The sequence below is a fragment of the Bombina bombina genome, chromosome 4 (genome assembly GCF_027579735.1).
Source record: "Bombina bombina isolate aBomBom1 chromosome 4, aBomBom1.pri, whole genome shotgun sequence".
Classification (NCBI taxonomy): domain Eukaryota; kingdom Metazoa; phylum Chordata; class Amphibia; order Anura; family Bombinatoridae; genus Bombina; species Bombina bombina.
The window spans coordinates 871390158-871408843 of NC_069502.1; the positions used below are offsets into that span (position 1 = coordinate 871390158).

Consider the following 18686-nt stretch of genomic DNA (forward strand, 5'->3'; position numbering starts at 1 on the left):
TTTTTTATAAATATTCACTCTGTTTACCATTCTCTCAAGCCTGTTATTTATATATTTTTACATATATATATATATATATATATATATATAATATTTATTTTCAAATTATGTTTTTTGCAATTTTGTCTCAAACTGAACCTGCCTCTGATGTTACCTAACGCCTAGATTTAGAGTTTGGCGTTAGCCGTCAAAACCAGCGTTAGGGGCTCCTAACGCTAGTTTTGGGCTACCGCTGGTATTTGGAGTCAGTCAGGAAAGGATCTAACGCTCACTTTGCAGCCGCTACTTTTCCATACCGCAGATCCCCCTACGCCATTTGCGTATCCTATCTTTTCAATGGGATCTTTCTAACGTTGGTATTTAGAGTCTTGGCTGAAGTGAGCGTTAGAAATCTAACGTCAAAACTCCAGCCGCAGAGAAAAGCCAGGAGATAAGAGCTTTCTGGGCTAACGCTGGTTCATAAAGCTCTTAACTACTGTGCTCTAAAGTACACTAACACCCATAAACTACCTATGCACCCCTAAACCGAGGTCCCTCCACATCGCTGCCACTCTATTACATTTTTTTAACCCCTAATCTGCAGACCGCACACCGCCGCCACCTACGTTAAACTTATGTACCCCTAATCTGCTGCCCCTAACACCGCTGACCCCTATATTATATTTATTAACCCCTAATCTGCCCCACCCAACGTCGCCGCCACCTACCTACAATTATTAACCCCTAATCTGCCGACCGGACCTCACCGCTACTATAATAAATGTATTAACCCCTAAAGCTAAGTCTAACACTAACACCCCCTAAGTTAAATATAATTTAAATCTAACAAAATAAATTAACTCTTATTAAATAAATTATTCCTATTTAAAGCTAAATACTTACCTGTAAAATAAACCCTAATATAGCTACAATATAAATTATAATTATATTGTAGCTATTTTAGGATTAATATTTATTTTACAGGCAACTTTGTATTTATTTTAACCAGGTACAATAGTTATTAAATAGTTAATAACTATTTAATAGTTACCTAGTTAAAATAATTACAAAATTACCTGTAAAATAAATCCTAACCTGTTACAATTAAACCTAACACTACACTATCAATAAATTAATTAAATAAAATACCTACAATTATCTACAATTAAACCTAACACTATACTATCAATAAATTAATTAAATACAATACCTACAAATAAATACAATTAAATAAACTAACTAAAGTACAAAAAATAAAAAAAGAACTAAGTTACAAAAAATAAAAAAATATTTACAAACATTATAAAAATATTACAACAATTTTAAGCTAATTACACCTACTCTAAGCCCCCTAATAAAATAACAAAGCCCCCCAAAATAAAAAAATGCCCTATCCTATTCTAAAATACAAATAGAAAAGCTCTTTTACCTTACCAGCCCTTAAAAGGGCCTTTTGCGGGGCATGCCCCAAAGAATTCAGCTCTTTTGCCTGAAAAAAAAACATACAATACCCCCCCCAACATTACAACCCACCACCCACATACCCCTAATCTAACCCAAACCCCCCTTAAATAAACCTAACACTAAGCCCCTGAAGATCTTCCTACCTTATCTTCACCACGCCGGGTATCACCGATCGGTCCAGGCTCCGAATTCTTCATCCAAGCCCAAGCGGGGGCTGAAGACGTCCATCCTCCGGCTGAAGTCTTGATCCAAGCGGCGGCTGAAGAAGTCCATCATCTGACAGAAGTCTTCATCCTATCCGGGCAGAAGAGGAGATCCGGACCGGTAGACATCTTCATCCAAGTGGCATCTTCAATCTTCTTCCATCCGACGACGAGCGGCTCCATCTTCAAGACCTCCGGCGCGGATCCATCCTCTTCTTCCGACGTCCTAACACAGAATGAAGGTTCCTTTAAGGGACGTCATCCAAGATGGCGTCCCTCGAATTCCGATTGGCTGATAGGATTCTATCAGCCAATCGGAATTAAGGTAGGAAAATTCTGATTGGCTGATGGAATCAGCCAATCAGATTCAAGTTCAATCCGATTGGCTAATCCAATCAGATTGAGCTCGCATTCTATTGGCTGATCGGAACAGCCAATAGAATGCGAGCTCAATCTGATTGGCTGATTCCATCAGCCAATCAGAATTTTCCTACCTTAATTCCGATTGGCTGATAGAATCCTATCAGCCAATCGGAATTCGAGGGACGCCATCTTGGATGACGTCCCTTAAAGGCACCTTCATTCTGTGTTAGGACGTCGGAAGAAGAGGATGGATCCACGCCGGAAGTCTTGAAGATGGAGCCGCTCGTCGTCGGATGGAAGAAGATAGAAGATGCCACTTGGATGAAGATGTCTACCGGTCCGGATCTCCTCTTCTGCCCGGATAGGATGAAGACTTCTGCCCGATGATGGACTTCTTCAGCCGCCGCTTGGATCAAGACTTCAGCCGGAGGATGGACGTCTTCAGCCCCCACTTGGGCTTGGATGAAGAATTCGGAGCCTGGACCGATCGGTGATACCCGGCGTGGTGAAGATAAGGTAGGAAGATCTTCAGGGGCTTAGTGTTAGGTTTATTTAAGAGGGGTTTGGGTTAGATTAGGGGTATGTGGGTGGTGGGTTGTAATGTTGGGGGGGGGTATTGTATGTTTTTTTTTACAGGCAAAAGAGCTGAATTCTTTGGGCATGCCCCGCAAAAGGCCCTTTTAAGGGCTGGTAAGGTAAAAGAGCTTTTCTATTTGTATTTTAGAATAGGGTATGGCATTTTTTTTATTTTGGGGGGCTTTGTTATTTTATTAGGGTGCTTAGAGTAGGTGTAATTAGCTTAAATTGTTGTAATATTTTTATAATGTTTGTAAATATTTTTTTATTTTTTGTAACTTAGTTCTTTTTTTATTTTTTGTACTTTAGTTAGTTTATTTATTTGTATTTATTTGTAGGTATTTGTATTTAATTTATTTATTGATAGTGTAGTGTTAGGTTTAATTGTAGATAATTGTAGGTATTTTATTTAATTAATTTATTGATAGTGTAGTGTTAGGTTTAATTGTAACTTAGGTTAGGATTTATTTTACAGGTAATTTTGTAATTATTTTAACTAGGTAACTATTAAATAGTTATTAACTATTTAATAGCTATTGTACCTGGTTAAAATAAATACAAAGTTGCCTGTAAAATAAATATTAATCCTAAAATAGCTACAATATAATTATAATTTATATTGTAGCTATATTAGGGTTTATTTTACAGGTAAGTATTTAGCTTTAAATAGGAATAATTTATTTAATAAGAAATAATTTATTTTGTTAGATAAAAATTATATTTAACTTAGGGGGGTGTTAGTGTTAGGGTTAGATTTAGCTTTTGGGGTTAATACATTTATTAGAGTAGCGGTGAGGTCCGGTCGGCAGATTAGGGGTTAATAAGTGTAGGTAGGTAGCGGCGACGTTGGGGGCGGCAGATTAGGGGTTAACAAATATAATATAGGGGTCGGCGGTGTTAGGGGCAGCAGATTAGGGGTACATAGCTATAATGTAAGTTGTGGCGGTGTACGGAGCGGCAGATTAGGGGTTAAAAATAATATGCAGGTGTCAGCGATAGCGGGGGCGGCAGATTAGGGGTTAATAAGTGTAAGGTTAGGGGTGTTTAGACTCGGGGTACATGTTAGGGTGTTAACAATGGGGCTGCATTAGGAGCTGAACGCTGCTTTTTTGCAGGTGTTAGGTTTTTTTTCAGCTCAAACGGCCCCATTGTTTCCTATGGGGGAATCGTGCACGAGCACGTTTTTGAAGCTGGCCGCGTCCGTAAGCACCGCTGGTATTGAGAGTTGCAGTGGCGGTAAATTATGCTAAACGCTCCCTTTTTGGAGCCTAACGCAGCCCTTCTGTGAACTCTAAATACCAGCAGTATTTAAAAGGTGCGGTGGGGGAAAAAAGCCAGCGTTAGCTGCGCGGGTCGTTACCGACAAAACTCTAAATCTAGCCGATAGGATTTGAGCTGCCTGAACATGTAACTACCAAAGCTAAGTGTGTTTGTTGTAAAAAAGCTGATCTAAATTCTTCAGCTCAATTATGTGGCTCTTGTTTTGACAATTTGTTAAATGCTGATAATATATCTATGAGTACAAATGCACCCACTGTTATTCCATATCAGTCTTTTGTACATAGCATTCCTGCAGAAATTAAAAATGTTATTGCTGCAGCTATAGAGAAGGCAATGACTGCTACTTTGCCTTCAAATAAACATAAAAGGGTTTTGCAACATTTTCCTAAACCTAGTGAATTAAGTTCTGACTTGCAGCATACTGATGTATCTTCTACTGATGGGGTTTCCTCTGATTCAGAGGATGCCACGTGAGAGACAGATATAGACAAATAATCTTTTTTTATTTAAGATAGAATATATTCGCTCTCCCTTAAAGGATGCTTTGTTTACTTTGGGTATTGAGGAGTCTAAACCTCCTGATGATAAAGCTAGTAATCATCTAAATTCTGTATTTAAGACTACTGTTATTACTCCTGAAGTATTTCCTATTCTAGAAGCTAGCTCTAATGTGATTGCTAAAGAAGACTGTTTAGCACAGCAGTTGTCTTCAGATTCTGAATATCTAACATTATTGTTTTACTTCAACATGCAAATCATTTTATTTGTGACTAGTGGGAAAGCCTGCCCAGAAGGCAGTCCATTGTGGTGACGGAACCACCCTGTCATTTTTGGAAGGGCAGTCTATTGTGGTGACGGGACCACCCTGCCATTTTCGGAATCCACCTGGATGCATCTTACGCAGCATCCTGTTGGATTCTTTCACCACCCTGCCATTTTTGGAATCCACCTGGATGCAGTGTCACCATCTGTAACGATCAGGCATCTGGCCTCATATGGAGGCGGAGCACCAATCACGCTCTGGCTCCATATGCGGCAGATGCCTGAAGCTTCAGGAGCTTCAGCTCTCAGCAGTTATGTTACAGCTGAGAGTTTGAGCTCCTGAAGCTGTCTCGCGCTGAGGTGGCTGCGCACGCATCCAATTTTCCTTTTGAAGATGCATGCGCAACTGCCGATGGCGACGGACATGTTATAAACATAGTTATAGTTTTGATGCTATATTTGATGTTATGAAGATCAATGTCACATCCATGTCTTTAGCCATTCTAACTAGAAGAGCTTTATGGCTTAAATCTTGCTGACATGGTGTATAAAAATAGATTATTATCTCTCTCTTTTGTAAGTAAAGATCTTTTTGGTTCACAATTGGATTCTATTATCTCCACTGTTACTGTGGGTAAGGGAGTTTTCTTTCATGTAATTAGCAAGAGTCCATGAGCTAGTGACGTATGGGATATACATTCCTACCAGGAGGGGCAAAGTTTCCCAAACCTTAAAATGCCTATAAATACACCCCTCACCACACCCACAAATCAGTTTTACAAACTTTGCCTCCTATGGAGGTGGTGAAGTAAGTTTGTGCTAGATTCTACGTTGATATGCGCTCCGCAGCAGGTTGGAGCCCGGTTTTCCTCTCAGCGTGCAGTGAATGTCAGAGGGATGTGAGGAGAGTATTGCCTATTTGAATGCAATGATCTCCTTCTACGGGGTCTATTTCATAGGTTCTCTGTTATCGGTCGTAGAGATTCATCTCTTACCTCCCTTTTCAGATCGACGATATACTCTTATATATATACCATTACCTCTGCTGATTTTCGTTTCAGTACTGGTTTGGCTTTCTACAACATGTAGATGAGTGTCCTGGGGTAAGTAAGTCTTATTTTCTGTGACACTCTAAGCTATGGTTAGGCACTTTTTTATAAAGTTCTAAATATATGTATTCAAACATTTATTTGCCTTGACTCAGGATGTTCAACATTCCTTATTTTCAGACAGTCAGTTTCATATTTGGGATAATGCATTTGAATCAATCATTTTTTTCTTACCTTAAAAAATTTGACTTTTTCCCTGTGGGCTGTTAGGCTCGCGGGGGCTGAAAATGCTTCATTTTATTGCGTCATTCTTGGCGCGGACTTTTTTGGCGCAAAATTATTTTTCTGTTTCCGGCGTCATACGTGTCGCCGGAAGTTGCGTCATTTTTTGACGTTTTTTGCGTCAAAAGTGTCGGCGTTCCGGATGTGGCGTCATTTTTGGCGCCAAAAGCATTTAGGCGCCAAATAATGTGGGCGTCTTATTTGGCGCTAAAAAATATGGGCGTCTTTTTTGTCTCCACATTATTTAAGTCTCATTATTTATTGCTTCTGGTTGCTAGAAGCTTGTTCTCTAGCATTTTTTTCCCATTCCTGAAACTGTCATTTAAGGAATTTGATCAATTTTGCTTTATATGTTGTTTTTTTCTATTACATATTGCAAGATGTTCCACGTTGCAACTGAGTCAGAAGATACTTCAGGAAAATCGCTGCCCGGTGCTGGAGCTACCAAAGCTAAGTGTATCTACTATAAACTTTTGGTATCTGTTCCTCCAGCTGTTGTTTGTATTGAATGTCATGACAAACTTGTTAATGCAGATAAAATTTCCTTTAGTACTGTTACATTACCTGTTGCTGTTCCGTCAACATCTAATTTTCAGAGTGTTCCTGATAACATAAGAGATTTTATTTTTAAATCCATTAAGAAGGCTATGTCTGTTATTTCTCCTTCTAGTATACATAAAAGTCTTTTAAAACTTCTCTTTTTTCAGATGAATTTTTAAATGAACATCATCATTCTGATACTGATAATGGTTCTTCTGGTTCAGAGGTTTCTGTCTCAGAGGTTGATGCTGATAAATCTTCGTATTTATTCAAGATGGAATTTATTCGTTCTTTACTTAAAGAAGTATTAATTGCATTAGAAATAGAGGATTCTGGTCCTCTTGATACTAAATCTAAACGTTTAAATAAGGTTTTTAAATCTCCTGTAGTTATTCCAGAAGTGTTTTCTCTCCCTGATGCTATTTCTGAAGTAATTTCCAGGGAATGGAATAATTTGGGTAATTCATTTACTCCTTCTAAAACGTTTTAAGCAATTATATCCTGTGCCATCTGACAGATTAGAGTTTAGGGACAAAATCCCTAAGGTTAATGGGGCTGTCTCTACTCTTGCTATATATTTAGCGGATGTTGCTGCAGCTTCAACTTTTTTGGTTAGAAGCTTTAGCGCAACAAGTAACAGATCATAATTCTTTTAGCATTATTATTATTCTATAACATGCTAATAATTTTATTTGTGATACCATCTTTTGATATCATTAGAGTTGATGTCAGGTATATGTCTCTAGCTATTTTAGCTAGAAGAGCTTTATGGCTTAAAACTTGGAATGTTGATATGTCTTCTAAGTTAAACTTTGCTTCCCTTTCTTTCCTGGGTAATAAATTATTCGGTTCTCAGTTGGATTCTATTATCTCAACTGTTACTGAAGGGAAGGGAACTTTTTTACCAAAGGATAAAAAATCTAAAGCTAAATTTAGGTCTAATAATCGTTTTTCGTTCCTTTCCTCACAACAAGGAACAAAAGCCTGATCCTTCATCCTCAGGAGTGGTATCAGTTTGGAAACCATTTCCAGTTTGGAATATATCCAAGCCTTATAGAAATCCAAAGCCAGCTCCTAAGCACCCATGAAGGTGCGGCCCTCATTCCAGCTCAGCTGGTATGGGGCAGATTACGTTTTCTTCAAAGAAATTTGGATCAATTCCGTTCACAATCTCTGGTTTCAGAACATTGTTTCAGAAAGGTACAGAATTGGCTTCAAGTTAGGCCTCCTGCAAAGAGATTTTTTTCTTTCCCGTGTCCCAGTAAACCCAGCAAAGGCTCAGCATTTCTGAAATGTGTTTCAGATCTAGAGTTGGCTGGAGTAATTATGCCAGTTCCAATTCTGGAACAGGGGCTGGTGTTTTATTCTATCTCTTCATTGTACCAAAGAAGGTCAATTCCTTCAGACCAGTTCCGGATCTATCAATATTGAATTGTTATGTAGGATACCAACATTCAAGATGGTAACTGTAAGGACTATCCTGCCTTTTGTTCAGCAAGGGCATTATATGTCTACAATAGATTTACAGGATGCATATCTGCATATTCCGATTCATTCAGATCACTTTTAGTTTCTGAGATTCTCTTTTTAGACAAGCATTACCAGTTTTTTGGCTCTACCGTTTGGCCTAGCATCAGCTCCAAGAATTTTTTCAAAGGTTCTCGGTGCCCTTCTGTCTGTAATCAGAAAACAGGGTATTGGTATTTCCTTATTTTGGACGATATCTTGGTACTTGCTCAGTCTTCACATTTCGCAGAATCTCATACGAATCGACTTGTGTTGTTTCTTCAAGATCATGGTTGGAGGATCAATTTACCAAAAAGTTCATTGATTCCTCAGACAAGGGTAACCTTTTTAGGTTTCCAGATAGATTCAGTATCTCTGACTCTGTCTTTGTCAGACAAGAGAAGTCTAACATTGATATCAGCTTGTCAAAACCTTCAGTCACAATCATTCCCTTTGGTAGCCTTATGCATGGAAATTTTAGGTCTTATGACTGCTGCATCGGACGCGATCTCCTTTGCTCGTTTTCACATGCGACCTCTTCAGCTCTGTATGCTGAACCATTGGTGCAGGGATTACACGAAGATATCTCAATTAATATCTTTATACCGATTTTACGACACTCTCTGACGTGGTGGACAGATCACCATCGTTTAGTTCAGGGGGCTTCTTTGTTCTTCCGACCTGGACTATAATCTCAACAGATGCAAGTCTTACAGGTTGGGGAGCTGTGTGGGGGTCTCTGACGGCACAAGGGGTTTTGGAATCTCAGGAGGTGAGATTACCGATCAATATTTTGGAACTCCGTGCAATTTTCAGAGCTCTTCAGTCTTGGCCTCTTCTGAAGAGAGAGTTGTTCATTTGTTTTCAGATAGACAATGTCACAACTGTGGCATACATCAATCATCAAGGAGAGACTCACAGTCCTCTGACTATGAAAGAAGTATCTCGAATTTTGGTTTGGGCGGAATTCAGCTCCTGTCTAATCTCTGCGGTTCATATCCCAGGTATAGACAATTGGGAAGCGGATTTTCTCAGTCGCCAAACGTTGCATCCGGGCGAATGGTCTCTTCACCCAGAGGTATTTCTTCAGATTGTTCAAATGTGGGAACTCCCAGAAATAGATCTGATGGCTTCTCATCTAAACAAGAAACTTCCCAGGTATCTGTCCAGATCCCGGGATCCTCAGGCGGAGGCAGTGGATGCATTATCACTTCTTTGGAAGTATCATCCTGCCTATATCTTTCTGCCTCTAGTTCTTCTTCCAAGAGTAATCTCCAAGATTCTGAAGGAATGCTCGTTTGTTCTGCTGGTAGCTCCAGCATGGCCTCACAGGTCTTGGTATGCAGATCTTGTCCGGATGGCCTCTTGCCAGCTGTGGACTCTTCCATTAAGACCAGACCTTTTGTCGCAAGGTCCTTTCTTCCATCAGGATCTCAAATCCTTAAATTTTAATGTATGGAGTTTGAACGCTTGATTCTTGGTCAAAGAGGTTTCTCTGACTCTGTGATTAATATTATGTGACAGGCTCGTAAATCTGTATCTAGAGAGATATATTATAGAGTCTGGAAGACTTATATTTCTTGGTGTCTTTTTCATCATTTTTCTTGGCATTCTTTTAGAATACCGAGAATTTTACGGTTTCTTCAGGATGGTTTAGATAAAGGTTTGTCCGCAAGTTCCTTGAAAGGACAAATCTCTGCTCTTTCTGTTCTTTTTCTCAGAAAGATTGCTAATCTTCCTGATATTCATTGTTTTTTACAAGCTTTGGTTCGTATAAAACCTGTCATCAGTCAATTTCTCCTCCTTGGAGTTTGAATTTGGTTCTGGGGGCTCTTCAAGCTCCTCCTTTTGGACCCATGCATTCTTTGGTCATTAAATTACTTTCTTGGAAAGTTTTGTTTCTTTTGGCCATCTCTTCTGCCAGAAGAGTCTCTGAATTATCTGCTCTTTCTTGTGATTCTCCTTTTCTGATTTTTCATCAGGATAAGGCGGTGCTGCGAACTTCTTTTTGAATTTTTTACCTAAGGTTGTGAATTCTAACAACATTAGTAGAGAAATTGTGGTTCCTTCATTATGTCCTAATCCTATGAATTCTAAGGAGAAATCATTGCATTCTTTGGATGCTGTTAGAGCTTTGTAATATTATGTTGAAGCTACTAAGTCTTTCCGAAAGACTTCTAGTCTATTTGTCATCTTTTCCGGTTCTAGAAAAGGCCAGAAAGCTTCTGCCATTTCTTTGGCATCTTGGTTGAAATCTTTATTTCATCATGCCTATGTCGAGTCGGGTAAATCTCCGCCTCGAAGGATTACAGCTCATTCTTCTAGGTCAGTTTCTACTTCCTGGGCATTTAGGAATGAAGCTTCGGTTGTTCAGATTTGCAAAGCAGCAACTTGGTCCTCTTTGCATACTTTTACTAAATTCTACCATTTTGATGTGTTTTCTTCTTCTGAAGCAGTTTTTTGGTAGAAAAGTACTTCAGGCAGCGGTTTCAGTTTGATTCTTCTGCTTATGTTTTCATTAAACTTTATTTTGGGTGTGGATTATTTTCAGCAGGAATTGGCTGTCTTTATTTTATCCCTCCCTCTCTAGTGACTCTTGCGTGGAAAGATCCACATCTTGGGTAGTCATTATCCCATACGTCACTAGCTCATGGACTCTTGCTAATTACATGAAAGAAAACATAATTTATGTAAGAACTTACCTGATAAATTCATTTCTTTCATATTAGCAAGAGTCCATGAGGCCCACCCTTTTTTGTGGTGGTTATGATTTTTTTGTATAAAGCACAATTATTCCAATTCCTTATTTTTTATGCTTTCGCACTTTTTTCTTATCACCCCACTTCTTGGCTATTCGTTAAACTGATTTGTGGGTGTGGTGAGGGGTGTATTTATAGGCATTTTAAGGTTTGGGAAACTTTGCCCCTCCTGGTAGGAATGTATATCCCATACGTCACTAGCTCATGGACTCTTGCTAATATGAAAGAAATGAATTTATCAGGTAAGTTCTTACATAAATTATGTTTTTCTGCCCCAAGACAAGAAATCTAAGGGTAAATTTAAAGCTCCCAATTTTTTTCATTCCTTTCAACAGAATAGAAAACAGAAAACCACTCCTTCCCCTAAGGCAGAGATTTCCAAAGTATGTGTGATGTCGACAGGGCAAGTGTGAACTTATTAATTTTTTAAAGCCAATCAGTATTAATGCCGTGTTTTTAAATTTGCACATAAAATTTCCTTGACGCGGCAACAAATCTCCACGCCTACGTCACGTGACACCGGGCGCAAACTCCCATAGTGAGTGAGATCAATCACAAGCAAGAAGGAGGAAGCCGAGCTGAAGACAACGTGGGCCGGTGTTCTAAGTTTTCCTGGAGCACATGACATAGGGAGAGGCAGGACACAGCTGTAAGCACAGCAATTCTGAGTTCTGACAAGAATAGGTTACATCTCTCCTTGGCAGATGTAGATTCTCTGAGTCTGAAGAAACAACACAAAGCCTTGTAACTTGTCCTCCCCTGTTAAAGAAATATAATCCACCTCTAAAGCCTTTTTACATATAAACTACATATTACAATTTATTTATTATATATATATATATATATATATATATATATATATATATATATATATATATATATATATAAATTTAAGCTGTCCTCATTTAGACATCATAGCCTCAAGTCACTGATCAACCTAAATATCAACTTCAAAGAGAATATCGTAAAAGTTTTTTAAGAGACCATATCATCTACCATTCTCCCCAAGTGCTTTAACCAAATAAATAATTACAACTAATGCCCTTGCTTTCATATGTCTGCTTCATTAACCTCTCTATTGCCATGAGAGGCTGCAGCACATTGAGCAGTTATCCGTTTTTATATGCCATGGCAGTGGAGAGGATAATAAAGCAGGAAACAAGATAGAGCTGCACTTGGAAGGCACAATGTGAAATAAAATCACTGTTTATTGGAGAATTATTTAAAATAAAGGCACAGAACAGGAAAAATCCTTACGCGTTTCGTGCCGCAAGTGGGCACTTAATCATAGGTATAGGTAATTCAACTTGACACCCCCTTCTTAAAGGGAAAAGTGACCAATCGAATAGCTAGTTGATAATTTAAAACAACCTACACACTATAAAAAACATGCCTAATTAGACATGATAATGTAGTACATACGGTGTCAGGAAGAAATCAAGCAATATAAATGTATATTTACTAATACAAATATGTTACAGTATAGAATCATTGTAACAAAATATAAGCATTAATGACAGGATAAAGTATTTAAACAGTCTATAATCAACATAATATATACTAAATATTGCTTAATGATTATATCATATATAGCAAGTATAGGTTGTCATATTTGAATGTGTTTTCAAAAGAATACACACTGATATCAATCAATGTACATATACATTTTTATGCAAATTGTAGAAGTGAGCATGTGGTATATCTTTTGGAGTGCAACATTTGCAAAATGCAGTATACTGGATAGACATCAAGGCAAAATGCAGTATACTGGATAGACATCAAGGCAAAATGCAGTATACTGGACAGACATCAAGGCAGTTAAGATCACAAATGAAAGAACATATCAATGACACCAAGAACTTTAATAAGAATTCAGCAATTGCCAGACATCACTTCTCGATGCATATGACCAATAAGTTCAATATGGGAGTAAAAGTTATTGATATAGTAAGGCCAATAAGAGGAGGGGATAGAAATAAACTATTATTAAAACAAGAAATGTTCTGGATTTATAAATTAAGAACTATCACCCCAGGTGGAATAAATAGGGAATGGGATATGAGCCTCTTTTTAGAATAGAGTTATCAGCACATCTCAATACATACTAAATGTATCCTGTCTAACCCATATACTTTAATTCCATTATTATATATTACCATATATTATTATATATTGTAATCTTTAATATCTTACCCCCTATGTGAAACATCTGGCATAATGCTTAATTAGAGGCCTAGGCTTATGTACAGCATCAATTGCTGTGCCTGTAAAACTGATAATACTTAGATATGATATCTATATAATCATTGTTTGACACATGGTCAAATTATGTTTTTAGACCAAATTAAGACAGATCCAAAACATATTTATCTATAGCTTAAAAATGACTAACTGTCCATAAAGATTGTCATAGGTGATGTGTTGCCTTTTCCAACAACTTTTTCCAAATGCCTTTTGAGACTTATGGATCCGGTTTATGTCTCTTTGTGCTTTTATATGTGCTTAAGGTTATGTTTAGCATTTTTGTCATGCTTAGAAAAATTAAACAAATTTATATGCAAATTGCTTTATCATGACTAATGTGTAGTCGAACTAGGTTTTTAACACATTTATTTTATTTTCTCTGTTATATTCTCCATTATTGACTTTTTGTAATTGATTGGAGGATCAATTTGTTTCTTTATATATTATTATGTATATGTACATTTATATATATCAGTGTGTATTCTTTTGATAACACATTCAAATATGACAACCTATACTTGCTATATATGATAGAATCATTAAGCAATATTTAGTATATATTATGTTGATTATAGACTGTCATTAATGCTTATATTTTGTTACAATGATTCTATACTGTAACATATTTGTATTAGTAAATATACATTTATATTGCTAGATGTCTTCCTGACACTGTATGTACTACATTATCATGTCTAATTAGGCATGTTTTTTATAGTGTGTATGTTGTTTTAAATTATCATCTAGGTATTCGATTGGTCACTTTTCCCTTTAAGAAGGGGGTGTCAAGTTGAATGACCTATTCCTATGATTAAGTGCCCACTTGCGGCACGAAACACGTAAGGGTTTTTCCCGAGTGCAGCTCCATCTTGTTTTCTGGCATTTTTTGCGGCTTTCGCTTAGCCACGTCTAGCTTGCACCTCACGGGTCTGTGTGACTCCAGCTCCGGCGGCGTCCGGCTTCCCCTCATCCACGCTGGGATCTGCAGCCGCCTGGTTTGTTTTTTTCAGGTTAATAAAGCAGACATATGAAAGCAAGAGCATTAGTTGTAATGAGTTCTTCGATTTCCAAGTGAAGACAGCTTAAAATAAAATAATATATATCCTATATTATAAAAGGCCAAGTGTGTTTGTCCGAAGCTGTCATGCGCAGTAGAGACTGCGCACGAGGACAAACACACCTGGCCTTCTAACTCTTCCCCCAGCGTCGCGTGTGGTGGAGTGGGCGTGGCCGACGGACGTGGTGTGGGCGGGACCCGGGCGTGCCATGGGCGGAGTCGGGCGGGCCGAGCATGACGCGGGCGGGGCCAGGTGCCGAGTGTGTGGCTGTGCACAGTGAGTGAATCATAAGAGGTGCCGGGTGTGTGGCTGTGCACAGTGAGTCAGTGAATCATAAGAAGACAGATAGCTCTAAAAAGAAGGGGATAGTGAGAGCAGAAGAGGGGGATAAAGAGATTGGGGAGATAGCACAAAAGAGATTGGGGAGATAGCACAAAAGAGATTGGGGAGATAGCACAAAAGAGATTGGGGAGAAAGAGAGCACAAAAGAGATTGGGGAGAAAGAGATTGGGGAGAAAGAGAGCACAAAAGAGATTGGGGAGAAAGAGAGCACAAAAGAGATTGGGGAGAAAGAGAGCACAAAAGAAATTGGGGAGAAAGAGAGCACAAAAGAGATTGGGGAGAAAGAGAGCACAAAAGAAATTGGGGAGAAAGAGAGAGCAAAAGAGATGAGGGGGGAGAAAGAGAGAGCAAAAGAGATGAGGGGGGAGAAAGAGAGAGCAAAAGAGATGAGGGGGAAGAAAGAGAGAGCAAAAGAGATGAGGGGGGAGAAAGAGAGGGGGGAGAAAGAGAGAGCAAAAGAGAGGGGGGAGAAAGAGAGAGCAAAAGAGAGGGGGGAGAAAGACAACAAAAGAGGGAGAGAGACAGCAAAAGAGAGGGGGGAGAGAGACAGCAAAAGAGAGGGGGGGGAGAGAGAGCAAAAGAGAGGGGAGAGAGCGCAAAAGAGAGAGGGGAGAGAGCGCAAAAGAGAGGGGGGAGAGCGCAAAAGAGGGGGGGGAGAGAGAGAGCAAAATAGGGAGAGAGACAGCAAAAGAGGAGGGGAGAGAGAGAGCAAAAGAAGGAGAGACAACAAAAGAGGGAGAGAGACAGCAAAAGAGAGGGGGAGAGAGAGCAAAAGATGGAGAGAGAGAGCAAAAGAGGGAGAGAGACAACAAAAGAGGGAGAGAGACAGCAAAAGAGAGGGGGGGAGAGAGCGCAAAAGAGAGGGGGGGGAGAGACAGCAAAAGAGGGAGAGAGACAGCAAAAGAGAGGGGGGAGAGAGCAAAAGAGAGCGGGGGGAGAGACAGCAAAAGAGGGAGAGAGACAGCAAAAGAGAGGGGGGAGAGAGCGCAAAAGAGAGGGGGGAGAGAGAGAGCAAAAGAGAGGGGAGAAAGAGAGGGGATATAGAGAGAGAGCAAGGGGTGGGACCGCTGTACTGCAAAAAATGGCCCGTGTGAACGGGCTTTAAGGGCTCCATGTACTAAGCAGTCAGCGAGCTACCCGCAACAAATCTCGCGTCAAAACTCGCAAACTGTACAAAGCCGTAAATTATGTAAAAACTCGCATCTTTAAAATTGCGAGCGTACTTATCCGCCATACCTCGCTACCTCTCCATTTTTTACTGTAATTAGACACATTTGACCACCAACTCGCCAAAAACGAATGTACTAAAAAATCTATTTGTCCGCTCGCGTCAATCTCCGCCCCCACCTCGTTATTTTTGCCTCGCCACCTTTTAGGTGGCGGGCAAGGTACAAAACAATAGGAAAGCCACTCTAGACGCCAGTCTATACATATATAAAAGGCAGTAATATCAGCATTGTACTTACATTGTTCATTTCAGCAGCTATGGAGAGAATTCTGTTTTTGTTTATTCTCCGTTTGATGCAAATCCGGGCTAGAAGACAGAATACTGGAAATGTAGCTAATCGATTGGTTAGAAGAAGGAGAGTTCGAGTCCCCCGTGTATTCTTTCCACGGGTTGGTTTGCACGGCCTTTCTGACCGAGAGATCATACAAAGATTCCGGCTTGATCGTGAATCGATATTACACCTGTATCGAGAGATTGAAGATCATTTGGAGCTGATGACTGCTCGTTCACAAGCTATTCCGGGACTTCTGAAACTATTAGCTGCATTGCATTTTTTTGCAACAGGCTCCTTTCAGGCAGTTTCTAGCGTCATTATTGGAATGAGTCAATCTGCTTTTTCACGCCACTTATCCAAAGTAATAGGGGCTATGATGGTTATTTTTCATCGATATGTTTGTTTGCCATCTACCCCTGAAGAATGGCAATCTATCAAGTCAAATTTCTATAGGATGGCTGGGATGCCCAATGTCCTAGGTGCCATAGACTGTACCCATGTTGCTGTAAGACCACTTCAAGCTCGTGAGGAGATCTATAGGAATAGAAAGCATTTCCATTCCTTGAATGTCCAGATGGTCTGTGACCCCCACATGAGGATTATCAGTGTCCGTTCTAACTTTCCTGGCTCCTGTCATGATTCTTACATTTTAAGGCAGACTGGGTTATACCGGAAGTTCGAGGACGGAAATATGCCTGACGGATGGCTTCTAGGTAAGCATAACTGGCGTCTAATATGTCTCTCATTTCAATGTACCAAAATTGCGCCCAATTTGTCGACTGTAATCTGTATAGTTTGTATTGTATAGTTCTGAATCTTTATAATTATTCTTATATTAATATTTATATTTATTATATCTTCTATTAGGAGATGGAGGGTACTCATGTACAGAATGGCTGTTGACTCCCTATAACAACCCACAGACCAGAAGTCAAGTACGTTTCAATGAAGCTCACCGATCTACCAGGGGGATTATTGAGAGGACTTTCGGTATTTTGAAAATGCGGTTTCGATGTCTTGATCGTTCTGGTGGTGCTATGCAGTATGCACCAGAGAAAGTTGCAAAAATTATATTGGTTTGCTGCATACTGCACAATATTGCAATTAAAAGAGGCTGTCCATTAGAAGATGAAGATCCAATAGATGCTGATGATTTACCAGAAGAAATATGTGTAGAACAAGCTAATAGGCGTGGAAATGCAACAAGGGACATGGTTTCAGAACAATATTTTGTGTATGAGGATTAAAGTTTCAGTTGATCAATAAAAAACTTTCTTTATTAACTTGTCTCCATTTTTTTTTTAAGAATTAAGGTTATTAAAAATCACTCATGATAAACAGTTAAATACATAACAGTTGTTGTTCTTCAATTATCAAAGGTTTAAAATAAATAAAGTTTATGCTCAAAGTTATTACAGACAATATATTATAGGTAATACATTGTCTTTGTGACATCACACTAGTGTCTACAGCTGCTCTCACTCTTTTACATTATGTGATTAGTGTAATGTAATCCCTCCATAGCTGATGCTAATTCATTGTATTGTGTCATTGAATTGTAGCTGTAACAAGCGACAGTATATTCAACAGTGCTTTATGTTATCAGATTGGATTTTTGAGTTAAAAAAGACTTGCTAATTTTATTTGTTTTATTCTAACCTCTATTTTTAACAGCTACTAGGTTTTCCCATATTCAAATAAATACCTTAAGGGCTTACTCTTAACACTTATTTTCTTAACCTTTATAATATATTTTTGCATTCAAGATTTGTTAAAAGAATAGTGGCATATAGAAAATAATGGCAAAATAAATTATTTTATTACAAAATTAGAATCTTTAAACATTATATATTAACAATTGTAAACCAAAGTAACTTGTAATACATATAAACACATCTGAAAAAAAAGGAAATGTTTAGAAACCAAATAACAATTGTAAACCAAAATAAATTCTAATACATATAAACACATATGAAACAAAGAAAATGTTTAGAAACAAAATAACAATTGTAAACCAAACAACATTTTAATACATATAAACACATCTTAAACAAATAAAATGTTTAGAAACAAAATAACTATTGTAAACCAAAGTAAATTTTAATACATATCAACACATCTGAAACAAAGAAAATGTATAGAAAACAAATATCATTTGTAATAACTATAAACATCGATATTTACAAACCTTCATAAAATACATTAATCTACAGATACATTATATTTTTCTCTATTTTTCGGGGATACATATCTATATCAATGCGCTAATGATTGACATAACGATTAATCACGTCATCGTCTAACATGTCGCGTCCTGAACCTTTTGGTGCTGGAGAATTGGTGATATTAGTTTATGCCATGGATAAATATTTCCCTAAACGGATTGGTGGTGTGAGGGGAGTGAAACAGGAATGCAGAGACAAAATTATATACGAGATGCTGAGAAGAATGCATCGTATTTCAAAAATTAAAAGAACAAGACGACAGTGTCTTAGAAAATATAGTGATTTGAAGAGAAGAGAACCGAAGTACTATAAATCGATTCGAAGATTGATAAGGACATGTAAGTTTCAAAATTATATATGAAATAATTTTTAATAATATAAAAAAAGGGTTTATTTTTGAACTGCGTCATCATTGACAAATCCAGGACAATATTATTTTCTGAGTGTTACTTTGACTATATTAGTATATACAATTGCAAAAAGTTACAAAAGTAAGCATGCAGAACTGAGTTAGTAGATTAAAATTTAACTATATTACTATATACACTTAA

General features: G+C 38.2%; 1 protein-coding gene across 1 annotated transcript in view; it reads left to right on the forward strand.

The window, feature by feature from the left end:
• LOC128657371 (oocyte zinc finger protein XlCOF6.1-like) overlaps window positions 1-17193 on the forward strand; it is a 107447-nt gene extending 90254 nt beyond the window's left edge. Inside the window, exon 5 of the mRNA XM_053711696.1 lies at window positions 16778-17193. Within this exon, the coding sequence (XP_053567671.1) occupies window positions 16778-17157 (380 nt within the window). The 3' untranslated portion in view covers window positions 17158-17193. The remainder of the gene's footprint in view (window positions 1-16777) is intronic.
• The last annotated feature ends 1493 nt before the right edge of the window (window positions 17194-18686 follow it).